The sequence below is a fragment of the Hemiscyllium ocellatum genome, chromosome 3 (assembly GCF_020745735.1).
Source record: "Hemiscyllium ocellatum isolate sHemOce1 chromosome 3, sHemOce1.pat.X.cur, whole genome shotgun sequence".
Taxonomy (NCBI): domain Eukaryota; kingdom Metazoa; phylum Chordata; class Chondrichthyes; order Orectolobiformes; family Hemiscylliidae; genus Hemiscyllium; species Hemiscyllium ocellatum.
This window is the reverse complement of record NC_083403.1, coordinates 106,118,501-106,134,030: the sequence shown is the minus strand read 5'-3', so window position 1 is coordinate 106,134,030 and position 15,530 is coordinate 106,118,501. Positions and strand designations below refer to the sequence as shown.

The window sequence follows — 15,530 nt, the reverse complement described above, 5'->3', positions numbered from 1 at the left end:
ATCAGGATTACAAACATTGATTGTTGCTTTTTAAACAGTGGTTGTAGTTCAGAAAATGCATGCCCTTTAACATTTCTGAGCATTCAACAACATTTTTTTTGTTCTGAAGTGTCGTATTGGAATCGGAAGGTTAAGTGTTTTTCTCTCCACAGATGTTGCCAGACCTGCTGAATTTCTCCAGCATTTATTATTTTTATAGCAAATTTCTCAGTTTACACATCATATCTTCAAATGTGTTCTTTCATCTCCAAAGTGTTTTCTGACATTACTCTCTGAATAGCCAGTTCCAGTTTTATGATTATGCTCCTTTTGTTCTGAGGTCCATCCACCACAGGAAATATTTTCCCTCTGATGTACTCTATCAACTCCTTTTAATCATATTAAATGTAGATGTTTTATAACTTGTAGATAATGTGGTGCACTATGTTTTGTGCTTCTGATGAGATTGATGGTGCAAGTCACAATATTAGATCAGCTATCAGCTTGGATGGATGGAATTCCTTGAAGTTTCTTTTCTTCCTCCAAATCCATTCTGGCATTTCATGACCACTCAGTGTGTTATTTCTGCCCAGTTAAGGGATGGTTAGCTTAGTTGCTTGCATTGCAGAATGGTGTCAACAATCCAGGATCAATTCATGCATCACCTGAGGTGACCGTGAAGGTTTATCTTCTCAACTTCATTTCCCCCAGTTAAACCCAGCCCCAATTGTGCCTTTTTTTGTTTACTGAGGATCATGAGTCTTTGAATCTGAATATTTTTATGACAGATGTGGGTCAATCTTTACTAAGTGAGGAGATGAAAAGTTGTCGGTGCAGAAATAGTGTAATCAGATCAGCCATGATATTAATAAATGATGGAGCAGGCTTGAGATATCATAATGAGGTTGTGAAAGTCATGGTATGAAATCAAGTTATTTAAAAAAATATTTGTTTAACAATGTAACTGATTCCTGAAATCTGAGAATGATTATCTTTATTCTCTTCTCCCTCCAGCGATCACTTCCTCTTCAAACATACAGTACACAATAGAATTTCCTGGTGGAGCCTCACGGAGCCATTCCTTCCAATTGAAACAGACTATCACCTTCCAGGGCTGTATCTATGATGATGATGATGCACGACTTGCACCTGCCACTCAGCAGCTGTCTGTTGACCGCACATTTGTCCTGTATGATAAAAATGAGCAGATACTCCGATATGCAATGAGCAACAAGATTGGGCCAGTTCAAGGTATTTGTCTGTACTATTTACCAAGTGAAGTACAATTTCAAACTACATTGCAAAAGAGAGATGCACAATGAATGGTTGTTAGCTAATTACCAGTTTTACAGTACAACATTTGCTTTTGAGTGTAGAATAAAGAGAGATTATTTTTACATGCTCATGACAATGGGGTTGACTTGTTTCAATTCAGACTCTTTAAAAATAATCTTGATTGTCAGCCCTGTTGGAGATATTATGAAATATCTAATTAAGAAAAATGGTTGTTCATCCTGTTGCATGGAATTTACAGCATGAAGGCATACCGTTCAAGCCCACTTATAATTAAATGCAGTGGTCATAACTGCAGTTTTACAATGCAAAAGGAGGCCACTTGGCCCATTGTGCTTGCACCTCTCCTGGTGACCTACCAGCATATTAAATAATTGGTTGAGCTTGGGGTGGATAAATCCATTTAGTAATTCTGATTCCCCGTGTTCCTGAATCAATACGATACCTTTGGTACAGTTCCATTTAGAGACCAGTCAGTGTATTTAAGGCTTCACTGGTTTAATGGGAACAGGATCAAAGGAGCAGCACAAGGGTCTTGTGGGAAAAAAGACCTCTGGGAAGGATTGAGCAGAGATAGATGAGACTAATGTAGGGCTCAAGTTAAGGCCTAGAGCAGGATTGACCATTAAAATCTCAAAAACAGGGAATGTACATTGATTGATGTAGGAAAAGAGATTAGATCAGTTAGAGCTAAATCCACAGGAGTTTACAAGAATGAGGGGAGAATCTCATAGAAACCATAAAATTGTAACAGGAATTGGTGGTAACTTCAGGAAGGATCTCCCAAATGATCACGGAGTCCAGAATGATGGGTCACAGTCTAAGAATACAGAGTAGGCACTTCAAGGCTCACATGAGGGAAAGTTTCTTAACTCAGAGTGGTGAGCCTGTGGAATTCTCTAGAACAGAAAATGGTTGAGGCTAAACATTGACTGTTTTCAGGAAATATTTGTATATAGTTCTTGGGGCTAAAGGGATGAAAAGGTATGGGGAAAAAACAGTAACAGGGCCATGAGTTGGATGATAGGCTGTGACCATTTTGGCTGGCAGACGAAGCTCGAAGGGCTGAATGACCTACTCCTGTTCTTATTTTCTATGTTCCTTAACGTGGCAAAGACTGCCAATGAGATTATTTCAATCTTAATTTTAAACAGTCCATAAACTTTTTCCACTTGTTGGAGTTGAGGCTGTAGAGGACAGTGAACGGGGTTTAAGAACATGGTTTAAAGAAAAGAAAATGTGGGTTCTAAAATGATCCTGAAGCAGTGAGCTGTATTAGAGCACAAGGGCAGAACCTGAGAGTGTTTGAAGTCACCTAACCAAATCTAACGGTGGATGAATTCTGATTTATCCTTTCAACTTGTGCCTCTTGGACCAAAGGGAGTGTAGGTGACTGCCATAACAAGGGTTTATGGGCATGGCAAGAGAGCATGTAATGGTTTTGGTAGGGATTAGGACATCAAAAGTGGAGGTGAGAATGTATTTGAGCAGATCAATAATTGCAGCAATGTGGGTAGAGGCTATTCATTTGAGATTTTAAAATGTGCCTGTAATTGAACTTTTTTTTTCCATCCAGGGGCTCCTACAGTAGAAGATAGGATTTGGGCTTGAAAGGTGAATGAATAATTTGAAGATGTGTTTAGAGTTGACCTTTATCTATAATTAATTCAGTGGGAATCACTGTGAATTGGCAAAGTTTCCAGTGTAGCCTAAATATAGGTTGGGACTTTATATTCCAAAAACTTCCTTTGCCCTTTAAGCCAAGATTCTCCAAAAAAGATTGAAGTACTTTATTGTGTCTTACAAAGAGCAGCCTAATGACTAATCGTCAGATAATGGAAATTGAGAGAATGAGAGTATTAACTTAGTTTGAGAAATTCCACAAGCATTCCATCATACTCTGAAGCTACTCAATGTGGTTTTTACATTATATGGTATAGAACATTGTGTACACATCTAGTTTTTCCTTTCATTCTTCTTGAGTTCTTTTAAAGGCATTATTTTCCATTATCCTTGTCCATCACCAGCTAAGAGAGGAGGTTGTTATTCTCAAATCTTTGTCAGTGCAGATTTGAAACCTGCTGTTCGTGAGACGTGATAATGATTTGACCTTTGCTTCCGTGAGATTAACTTGCTGCCCCTAATTGGTTGCTTTGGGTCAGAAGAGCTGTAACATGCTTTTTGTTATACAGCATTTTCAATATCACAAAATATCTTGGTGCTCTAAAGGAGCACAGTCAGTCAGGCAAAAGTTTACATTTGGTCCATAGAGAGATATCAAGACACCAGCGGAAATTTGATTTAAGGGGCATCTTGAGGAGGAGAGAAAAACTGCAAGATTTAAGGAACTTCAGAGCATAGGCCCTTGGCAGCTTTTTGCATTGTTGTGGTTCTGTTCGCCGAGCTGGGAGTTTGTGTTGCAAATGTTTCGTCCCCTTTCTAGATGACATCCTCAGTGCTTGGAAGTCTCCTGTGAAGCGCTTCTGTGATGTTTCCTCCGGCATTTATAGTGGCTTGTCTCTGCCGCTTCCAGTTGTCAGTCGCTGTCCGCTGCAGTGGCTGGTATATTGGGTCCAGGTCAATGTGTTTGTTGATAGAATCTGTGCATGACTGCCATGCCTCTAGGAATTCCCTGGCTGTTCTCTGTTTGACTTGCCCTATAATAGTAGTGTTTTTTTGCATGGCTGAAGAAAAGCAAATTGAAGTGCACAAGAGGCCAGAATTGAATGAGCACAGAGTTTTTGGTAGTTGGCAGTGCAGGAGGGGATTGCAGAGCTGAGACATTTGGTAGGCCTTAGAGGGATTTGAAAATAAGGATGGTGACTTCAAATTGGGTTTAATATCTGACGATGTTGCAAGGTAGACTATCTAGTCCCAATGTGATGGCTGAATTGGATACAGACCATTGAACTGTGGATGAGCTAAATCATTGGAAAGAGGTGGGATAAGTAGACAGAGTAGATGGGGAGAAACTGTTCCCATTTAGGAACTGATTCAAGAAGAAAACATTTATGTCCAGAGACGAAATAGCTCCACTTCACAGAAGAGAAAACAGCCATAGACAGCTAAAGAGATAAGGGGCAGCGTAAAACTAAAGGAACCCAAGATCCTATTGAATAGAAAAGATGCATAGATCAGCAAAAGGCAACAGAGCAGCTGATTCCTGTTGCAGAGCTTATGCTTGAAGTGTTGACTCTACTGCTCCTTGGATGTACTTTTCCAACACTACACTTTTTGATTTTGCTCTCCAGATCAACAGCAATCTCACTTTCTCTGCAGAGCAGCTTATAAGAGTTGTGATAAACGTCAGGAAAGGAAACTTGCCAGGGACTTCAAAATCAATACGAAGAAATGTTATTATTACATAAAGGGAAAGCAGATGGTTAGTAAAGATGTTGGACAACTAAAGACTAAAAGTAGGGCTATTGACAATGGCCATGGGAAAAGGGCAGATGTTGAATAATTAGGAACAATAACAGAAATTGCTGGAGAAACTTGGCAGATCTGGCAGCATCTGTGGAGAGAAAGGAGAATTAATGTTTTGAGTCAAGTGACTCTTCTTTAGATGTAGTTCTGACATTAACTCTCCTTTCTCTCCTTAGTTGCTGCCAGACCTGCTGAGCTTTTACAACAATTTTTGTTTTTGTTTCTGATTTACAGCATCCACAGTTTTTAGTCTTTTATGTTGAATAATTACTTTGCCTCAATACTTAGAGTAGAAAAGAAGGAGAGCTTGCTGGAAGTCCCAGGAAAATTAACAGTGGATTGATGACAGGTACGGAATAAAATTAACCTAAGTAAGACATCGGTAGGGAGGAAATTAATGCAATTAAAGATATCAAATTCCCTGGGATTTGAAGGTGTTAAAGAAAGTAGGGGAGCACATTGTAGGCGTCCTAACTATAATCTTACAGAATTCTCCAGATACAGGAGTTATAGTTCTGGATTGGAAAATTCCACATTTCACTCCACTTCTAAGAAAGGTGAAAGAGGAAAACCAGGAATTGCAGACCAGTTAGCTTAACATTATTCACAAATGACTTCTATAAAGGTATAGAAGTATTATATCAGGATTTACTGATGAAATAAAGTTAGGCAGCATTATAGACAGTGTAGATGATAGCATAAACTTAGGGCTATTGATAGACTAAGTGAATGGACATAACTATGGCAGGTGGAGTTTAGTATAATCCAGTGTGAGGTCATCCATTTTTAACCAAATAAGGATAGATCAGGGTACTTTCTAGATGGAATGAAGTTGAATACATTCAATGTTCAAAGAAACTTGGGAGTTAGGTGCATAGATCTTTAAAGTTTCACAAACAGGTGCAGAAAATAGTCAAGAAAGGTAATGAAATGGCTGGTCTTTCTGTCTAGAGGGCTGGAATGCAAGGATGCAAACGTTATGCGGCAGTTATACAAAGTCTTGGTTAGTCCTCACTTGGAGTAGTGAGAGTACTACACCATAACAAGGTCATATTAGCCTTGGAGGGAGCACAGTGTAGGTTTACAAGAATGATATGTGGGCTTAAGGTGTTATTATGAGAGATTATATAAATTAGGCCTGTTTTCTGTACAATTCAGAAGTGTTGATCTGATTGCAGTCTTCATGGTTTTAGCAGGAAAAGGCAGGGTATATAAGATCAACTGCTTCCACTGGTTGGAGATTCGAGAACTAGAGGACAAAGTCTGAGAATTAGGGCCAGGCCATTCAGGAGAAATATTATGAAGCACCTCTACATACAGAGGATGGTAGAGGCTTGGAACTGTTTTCCAGAAATAGCAGTGGATGCAAGATCAGTTGTAAATTTTAAATCTGAGAGAGAATTTTTAGTTAATCCAATTAAGGGATATAGACAAAGGCAGTTATATGGAGTGAGGCCACAGATCAGCCATGATCTCATTGAATGGTGAGACAGGCCTGAATTGCTAAATGGCTTACTCCTGTTCATGTGTTCCTAGTTTTTTAAAGTATCTTGTAAAGAAGTGAGCTGAGGAAAAAGGTTTTTCAGAGTGAATAGTTAGGGTGTGGAATTCATTGCCTGTAGGTGTGGTAGAGGCAGGTTCAGCTGAGACATTCAAGATGGCATTGGATGATTGCTTCTATTTAATTAATGTGCAAGGACAGGAGTGGGGTGGAAAAGCAGGAGATTGACATTAAGTTGAAATACTCAAGAGGTATTTTGGACTGAATGGCTTCCAACACAATTCTGTGACAAAGGCATGGATGAGGGTTTCAACAGTAACTATGTAGAGGATTGATATACTGTGTCACTCCTAAACTGATGTGTTTGGACCAGCGGTGAGGTTTTCAGAATCATTGTCTGCTTTTGAATGTGTACATCCAGGGTAAGTGTTTTTGATATATTCAGCTTCACATAAAATTGAAATATGTTGTCATAGACATTTAACTGGATTTTTAAATATTAAAGGCATCAAGAGGAGTGAGAATAAAGTAGGAATATGGCATTGAGATAGAAGATCAGCCATGATCATTTTGAAGAGCCAAATAGTCTACTCCTGCTCCTAGTTTCTATGATGCTTTCAAGCATTGGAAAAATCTTAAATCCTCAAAACAGAAAAAACAAATTGATGAGAGTGAATGTATAAATCTGATTAGAAATTGTTTCCCCAAAACACTTGCACCTGCCAACACAGATTTAATGCAAATACAGGTAACCCCTGCTGTCCGAAAGTAGAGCATTCCCAGGAAACCTTTCGTAAGCTGAAAATGGCGTAAAGTGAAGCTGCATGATTTATATGGGGAAAGGTATCAGCATTTCTCATATAAAAATGAAAATCCTCTTTGGATTCATGAAAACAGATACTAAAGTAGGTCTTTTGTAAAAGCAAAATTGGGTAAAGCGAACTTTCAAAAAGCAGGGAATACCTGTACTTTGTTGTTGAAAAGATGCATTCTAGCAATGATTTTCTTTAGCCCTCAAAAGCAGGTTAATATTTTATGGTCACTATTGATCAGCATGGCAAGGCTTTAAATCTTTTTATATTTCAGCTTCTATTTCCAATTTTATTATTTATCCCTTCCATTCCTGGAGAAATAGCAATGCTGCAGGAAGTGTTTAAAAAAAACAAATTTGCAATGATGACATGAGAATCAAGAAGTTATAAGTATCAGGAAAGACTGAACAAACTGCGACTTTTCTATAAAATCAGAATGTCCTAACAGAAGTATATACAAATATGAAAAGGTTTGGTAGGGTAGATATAGAGATGATGTTTCCCCTTGAGAGTGGTCAATACTAGGCCCACAAACTTAATGTAGTCCTTATAATACCAATAAGAAATTCAGGAGATACCTCTTGACGAGACAGTGATTAAAAGGAGTAACTTACTACCATGGATTTGGTTGATGTGAATAGCATTGCTGCACTCAAAGGGAAGTCGGTTAAGTACGTGAAGCAGAAGGGAATTGGAGAGTATGTTGCAAGGATGAGATGAAGTTAGGCAGAAAGAGTCTCATAGACTACTTGAGCTGAACAGACTGATTTGGCAGCAGAAAAACAATGCAGTTATGTGTACTCTGACTGAAAACGTAAATTTGACCTTTTGTTCTCCCATTCAGTGTCACAGTGTACAGGAAAAAAATGTAATCTCTGCTTGTTTGGAAAATATAGGCTTTTAGTTTAAAAAAAACGAATGTCAATTGGATCAGTTTTGAAGCTTGTTGCAGATGGCTAATTAGATAACTGATGCTTGAAAAGGGAACATACCACAGCCAACCTCTCTCTGACCCCAAACTGATGCACAGTTAAGTTTTGGAACTCAGGAGCAGTTTGCATTCCTAGCAATATACAAGTGAAAAGCTTCCAGCTTGTAGGCTTACAGTATTCCATTCTGTGTAAATAAAGGATGTGTTAGTGCTTGATTTTGCTATTTAATTAACATTTTTATAAGCAAGACAAAAGTGCTTAGTCCAACCCAAAACAGTTCCTAGCATAAGTACATTTCAAGTACTTTATTGGTTGCTGATTCTCCTCCTTCCAAAGGGTGGAGAGGTTTCCAGAACTACTATTGTAAAGGAGGGTCCTCATACCTGATTAAAGTCTTTAATTGATCTAAATAGTAGCAGGTTAGAATTCAATTTAAAATTTCAGTTTTATGAAGATTGCCATTCCTGATTGCCTTGAGCAACTTCAGCTGAAATTAATAATAGATATAGGAGTGAGGCTTCTTCCTAGCTTGGTTGTGCTCTTCTGAAGAAAGGTGCTTTAATATTTGGCACCTTTAATATTTTTATTTTTCTTAAAAAGGACTTGTCGCACTACCTGCAGAGATCTCAAAGCAAAGAGCCAGGAAAGTAGCATTGAGAAAATTGGTTGCCACACCTTCTAATTTACAATGTGACTATAATTCATAGGTATTCATTGACTGTAAATAATTCTGGAATGTTCTGATTATTTGAAAGATGCAAAGAATGTAAGTTAAATTGACAATATTAGTGATGTGCAACTGCGCAGGAAGCTTGGTCACAAATTGTTTCTTCTACTTATGTAACCTTAAAACATTTCCTCTTATTTTTGTCTTTGAACCTGCAATGTATCATTGTATATATCAAAATTGTAGCCAATGGTGTAGGAGCTGTATGTTTCATTGGTAGACTTTGTTCAAGCCCTACCATAGGACCTTAATGGTAAAGGGAGGGGCGATCATAAGGTGGCTAAACAGGTTGAGTATCAACTTCTACATCTATCCAATATGCCTGAAGAGATGCAGTAAGAGCAGGAGCGTTTCTTGGTCAGTTGTCCACTAGCAGGCATGACAAACCACTTAGAGTCTCTTGCCAAATATAATCATGGACCAACATAAACCCAGAGAAAATGCATGATAATCAGTGGCCTCTTAGGTATGATTAGATTAGATTAGACTTAGTGTGGAAACAGGCCCTTCGGCCCAACAAGTCCACACCGACCCGCCGAAGCGCAACCCACCCATACCCCTACATTTACCCCTTACCTAACACTACGGGCAATTTAGCATGGCCAATTCACCTGACCCGCACATATTTGTGACTGTGGGAGGAAACCGGAGCACCCGGAGGAAACCCACGCAGACACGGGGAGAACGTGCAAACTCCACACAGTCAGTCGCCTGAGGCGGGAATTGAACCCGGGTCTACAGGCGCTGTGAGGCAGCAGTGCTAACCACTGTGCCACCATGCCGCCCACAAATATCTGAAGAGAGAGCAAGATCAACCGTGTTACACATTTAGGTTTTTATAATTAACTCAAAACGATCTTTTGCTGCCTAACCTGCTGTGCTTTGACCAGCAACACATTTGCAGCTCTGATCTCCAGCATCTGCAGACCTCATTTTTTACTCAAAACGATCTTAAAATGCTTCTTCTTTTGCATGTATTAATTCACTTGGCTTTTATTCATGATAAAATATAGCACAAATTCTGAGTATTCAAATGTTACAAGTTCCTTTTAGAACTGTTAACTATTTGTTGGGGTGGTTCCATCTCTTATGTTCATGCTATAGCATTTCTGGTTCAACAGACAAGAGTTTATCAAGTTCTCAAATCGGTGGAGAAAATGTAAAAGCACAATCCTCCAAGCAGTGTGAAGAAGGCAAAAAGCTCCCTGTTGCCCTCTCAGAGCTTGTGGGTTCAAGTCCCACACCTGAAGCATAACTGCAAAATCCAGAATAATTCTCTCAATATAGTGATTGAGGGAGGGCTGCACTCTTAGAGTTGCTGCATTTACAACTAATGTTAAATCTAAGCTCTGTCTATACTGTTGGATGGTGAATTGGATCCCATGATGATATTTTGAAGAGGAGTGAGGCAGCCCTCTGTGCTGTCCCATATTTATCCTTCAACTAATATCACTCAAATAGATTGTGTGGTCATTATTGCAATGCTTTTGTGGGAGCTTGTGTGTAGAAGGTGGCTGCCACATTTCCTGCATTACAGCAGAATCCACAATTCAAAAGGTACTTGGCTGTAAAATGCTTTTGGATGTCCTCAACTTGTGAAATAGCAGCCGTAGATGCATCTTATTTTTAAAGGTTAAAGCATCTGATTGAGCAGCAAAATTTGCATTCAAAGTTAACACTTGAATTACTCCTTCATTGTCATTTTATCAATTAATGCAAAATGCTCTCTCTCTTCTGTTCCATTAATTGTTGTGAGCTTTTGCAGAAGACAAGCTGACTTTGCATTTTTTTTGAGGCAGCCTTTTCTTATTCCACAGCATGTTTCCATCAGGCATATAAATTTTGCAAAAGGTATTTGTTGGTTTGAGTCATTAAGGGGCCCAGAGTGGGATTTCCTGCAAAGTTGCCCTGAGGGGAGATGTTTTTTTTCTGGTCATAGTAATTAAGGAAGAGGAAGTTGCTTATTTTTAAAGAAAGCCACTAAACATTGTTGAGAACAATTAGACCTGAATTTTGGTTATTCGAGATTACCACTTAACAGCAAAATACAGGAGTTGAGACCAAATGTAGCAGGGCAGCACAGTTACTTATGGAGAACCCACGAATATCTCTTCAGTTGCTGTTTTATTCACTTCATGGAAGGAGAACTGTTTGGCTGCAGTTCAATAAATTGATGTGCTCCAAAAGCAGCCAGTAAAGATAGTGTTGAAATGGCTTGCATTTCAGTGGTTAACTTTCTATAATTTACCCTAGGACTGAACATCAGGTTTGAAGTTTCTAAACTTGAACAAGATTGTAATGAGCGGAATTGCAGTGCATGTGGCTCAAAGGTTTTATTGGTCTGTTATCAATATTTGAGCTTCCTGCATGCTGAATGATAGAAGTATTCTTGGAATAGTGATATGAAGCAGGATTGATCATTTTTCCCCGGCTAAACTCTCTGCTTAAATTCATATTTTGTCAACACAGTGCCTTCTTGGACTGTCTATTTGGTGTTTACAATGTTGTTTGTGTGCATAGATCATTAAATAAGATCAATAACTAAAGAACTTGTAGAACTTAATTTTTTTTACTGCTGTTGATCTTGTAATTATTTGCTCTGTAGCCATGGGAGTGAAGAGTGGGTAAATTAAATCAAATCTGTATAAAATGAAGGTTGGACACCTGCTAAAGTATAACGGCCAATTCTGAGCACCTCTCTAGGGAGGATGTTCAAGCCTTTGATTTTCTAGAATAACAGCAGGGATGAGGGACTTCAGATATGTGGACAGTTGGAAAAGGTGGGCTTGCTGTCCATTACCAGTGAAGTCAAGAGAAGATTTGATAAAATTGTTCAAAATGATCAATGATTTTGATAGAGTTAAGTAAGGAAACACTGTTTTGTATTGGAAGGAGGGGGCAACAAATAGGATGTAAGATAATTTGCGTAAGAATCGGAGGGAATCGAAGGGAATTACTGGGGTAATCAGGAAGTGATTATTTGGAATGCCATGCTCACAAGATGATGGAAGGAAATGTAGTGGTAACTTTCAAAATGGAAATGAAAAGGAAAGAAAAATGTGGGGAGAGAAAAAGGATTAATTGGATATTTTTTTTCAGAGGCAAAACTGTCATAGTGCACCAAATGGCTGCCTCCTCTGCTCCTTGATTCTATGAAATATCCAGTTTCTCCCTTGCTATAGAATTGTAGTAGTTTAAAGTTGACCCAGTGCAGTGTAAAGAAATAAGTCATTGCAAAACCTAAACTGTTCTCATAGCAGAGGCATAGTGGCCTGCAATCTATATTGACAATTGATATGTCAAAAATCTAGTTGCCTAACGAACAACAAATGTGGCTCAAATCTGCTGATTGCTGTGGTTCCATATCTGTACAAAATCTGATCTGCTTTGTTTGACTGTAAGCATGCTGCTAGAGAATGAATGAAAGAAACCTATAAAGTGTATTAGAGTACCAGAAGTTGCTTCAGAGTTAAACCAACAAGATATATGAAATCCTATATGCTCAGAGTTCTTTATTGCTGTCCTCTGTACCAGCTTGACTTGGTAGTGCTATTGCCTGGAATCAAAAATCTGAAGTTTGAAGCTACATTCAAGACTCTAGCTCAGAATCTTGTCTCATCATTCAGTACACTACCTAGGAACTGTTGCTGCAGTTATACCGACCATTGAGTTTGATGCTCTTTGCGGATAAAGGTACGGAAATCCTTGTTAAAGTGGAAGTTGTGGATTGTCTGGAGAGCAAAAAAAATCAAAAGGTTGTCAATATGACCTCATAACAAAATGGTCGTGTCGGTCTTTTGTTAGTCTCAGGTGGTTTTCTTTGAGAGAATGGCAATGCAGTTCTATAGAGAGAAAGCTTTGGAGACTGTGCACTTGGTGTTTGGTGAATTCTTTGGCATTGTTCCTCTGAAGCTAGTACTGACTGTATGAAAATGGGAGTCAGTAGAAATGTTTTACCTCAGATATAATTGGTCAGTTGATAGAGTTTTAAGGGTGGGAGAGGGTTTGTCATCGAGTGGCAGTTTAATTCCTTATTATAATATCTATAAGAATATACTGATGCATTCTGATTATGGGTAAATGAGTTTCATTTTTTTCAGCCTCCTTGGTTGATGTCAACAAAGATTTAAGTTGTTTTTGGCACAAAGCTGTATCTTTCTCTAGTCAGTTAAAACGTAGTTCAGTAACTTTTCTCTATAAACAATATGACCCAATCACTAGGTTTTCTTGAGTTAAAGCAACAAGTTTAATACTTTCTAACTGAAGAGAAATAATAAAGAGACAACATCAAGCATAATAGTCTCCCTGTTGTCACTTGGACCTTTTTCACATGAGACAGCAGTTGGTAAGTTGGAGTCTTGAGTGCAATCAGCAGTAGTTAATATTAGTTATTCATTTGAAGTCCTCAGTTTGCTCTTCATCTTTTCCAGTTAATGCTGTCAAGCTGAGTACTGTTCTTCTTAAGACTGCGTTCAAGTCTGCATTCTTAATTCCATCTATCCTAGTCTAGCTAAGAAAAATCCAAGAAAAAGACGCTGTTGTGTAGTCCAAGACTGTGGAGGTAATTGTTTCCAGGTTTGATAATTGCAGTAAATGTTTCATCTCTAACATGTGAGGATTCTCATGGTTGTGTAAATCAAATTGGTGGTGAAAATCTTTTCACGCATCCCCTCAGGATCTGATCAATTGATTTTATTGGCCTTGAAGAAAGTGTGAATTTTAGCGGAAGCCTATCTTTGATCAAATCCATGTCAGTTTTATGTGCATTGTGACTTTTATCCAGGTTGTGTGGTTCAGATAAAGGGCGTTTGGTGCTGTTGATGAATTATGACTGGTCCCACTGCATCCCTGCCCCCACCCCCAACCCCAGAAGTTTAGAATGTGATTTTATCTTAAATTGGATTTAAAATGTGATCTTCTTAAAACCTGTCACAATAGGTAACTGCCTGATTAACCTGAACAGTTGGCTGGCTCTGATTAGGTGATTCCTGAGGCCACTTTTAAGTCAATGTTTCTGTCCGCGAAAATGTTAGATGTTAAATCAGTTGCTGAAATTCACAGATCAGTTGTAAGTACTTTGTTATGATGGGTGTAGACAAACTATAATACATCTGTAATTAGAGTTTAAAACTTATTCACCCAGGTTTTCCAGTAACATTAGCCACATTTAATTTATAAGTCTCCAAAGCTGCTGGTACATTGTTAAGCTTTTACCTTGTATATATTTCTCCAGTGTCAGAGGTTAGAAGTGAGCCTAACCTGTTATCAGATATTCATTTAGTTGCAGTAAGGTTCAGGGTTGAACATAAACCGTGGAAATGAGTTTGCTAGATACAGTTTGCATCACCATATTGTTTCCTTACTTCAGCAAATAGAATAATCAGTCATTTTGTTATCCAAGCTGCTAACAATTAGTAAGGCTCACGAAATAAGAAGCAAAAGAGAGATCAGAATAAAATAAATTAAATTGTGTCATAAGGATTTCCTGTCTTCCGCAATGGATCAATGATCAGGTTGTCAAGGCACCCGGGAGGTCTTTAAACAGCATCTGGAATCTTTTACATACATCTGGCACCTCAGTTTAATGTATAATCTGAAAGAGAGCTTCTGTGACAGTACAGCAATCCCATAGTCCTTCCTCGATTGTATGTTCAGTTTGATTCAGTAGAGCTTTGAACCTATGGCCTTGTAACTTGAAGTGAGAGTTTGGCCACATTTCATGTGTCTGTGTGTGTGTGTGTCCCTGACATCACTGGATGGATCAAGTTCTTGATCCCAGGTCATCTGGCCCCTTTTACATCCATGTGCTCCCAAAATTGTTCACTGAAATTAGTTATACTGCATTTCAGTCAGTGTCTGCTTTTTTTTTAAATTCAAAATTTGAAAATCAAACATTCATTTAGAGTCAGAGGGATGTATAGCATGGAAACAGACCCTTCAGTCCAACTTGTCCATGCCGACCAGATATCCCAACCCAATCTAGTCCCACAGAACTGGGAGAATGTATTGATTTGCACCCGAACATTAGGAATAACAAAATAAATTGCATTCAACTGCAGAGGTTTTTCATGAAAATGTTTGAATGAAGAGCACAGATCCCTGTGCTCCTTCAATTCTCATTCTGGTATATCCCAGTTTCAATCTCTTATAACTTAGTAGATGTATCTTCAGCAGCCAAAGCCCAAAGCTCTGGAATTTCCTAAATCCTTCTGCCTCCTTCAGTTCCCTTTCAGAGAGCCAATGAAATCTACCTCTTTGACCAAGCTTTTGTTCATTTGCCCAAGAGGTCCTTATGTGGATCAGTGTCCAATTATGTTTTATGATGTTTGATAATGTATCTTTTGTTATTTTCCTACTTTAAAGATGCTATTTAAAAACAGGTTTGTATTTGTTGGAAGAACACAGTTGAAGGATGGGTTATTCTACATCAGTTGCCATGGGAGTTAAAATGTAACAATATATCAGAAGGGCTGCTTAAGCTAGCATGTTGTTCAGCTTAAGGTAAAATAGGCAACATAATAATATCCCTTTAATTTTCCTGTGGCATCAGTCGAAGTTTGAGGAACAGTGTTATTTATAGGGCTGAATTCTAATTCTTTCCCATTTTTACAGACGATTCGAGTTTGGTGAACCAGAACCCATGCTACACGGGAACCCATGGATGTGACACCAACGCCGCATGTCGCCCAGGACAGGGGAATCGGTTCACTTGTGAATGTTCTGCTGGTTTTTATGGAGATGGCCAGACTTGCTATGGTACAAAGGAAACTGGTGAAACAGGCTGCAACTTCTTTAAAATATGCTCTTTGGTCCTATCCACCTTCAGAGAAAAACAACATTAATGCCCTTCCCCCTCCATA

At 38.6% G+C, this 15,530-nt stretch overlaps 1 protein-coding gene across 1 annotated transcript in view; it reads left to right on the top strand.

Annotated features, from left to right (window-relative positions):
- The window catches only part of nid1a (nidogen 1a), a 101,709-nt gene that overhangs the window by 30,126 nt on the left and 56,053 nt on the right, over nucleotides 1–15,530 (top strand). The window contains exons 8-9 of the mRNA XM_060852696.1: nucleotides 994–1,230; nucleotides 15,283–15,426. Of these exons, the coding sequence (XP_060708679.1) occupies nucleotides 994–1,230; nucleotides 15,283–15,426 (381 nt within the window). The remainder of the gene's footprint in view (nucleotides 1–993; nucleotides 1,231–15,282; nucleotides 15,427–15,530) is intronic.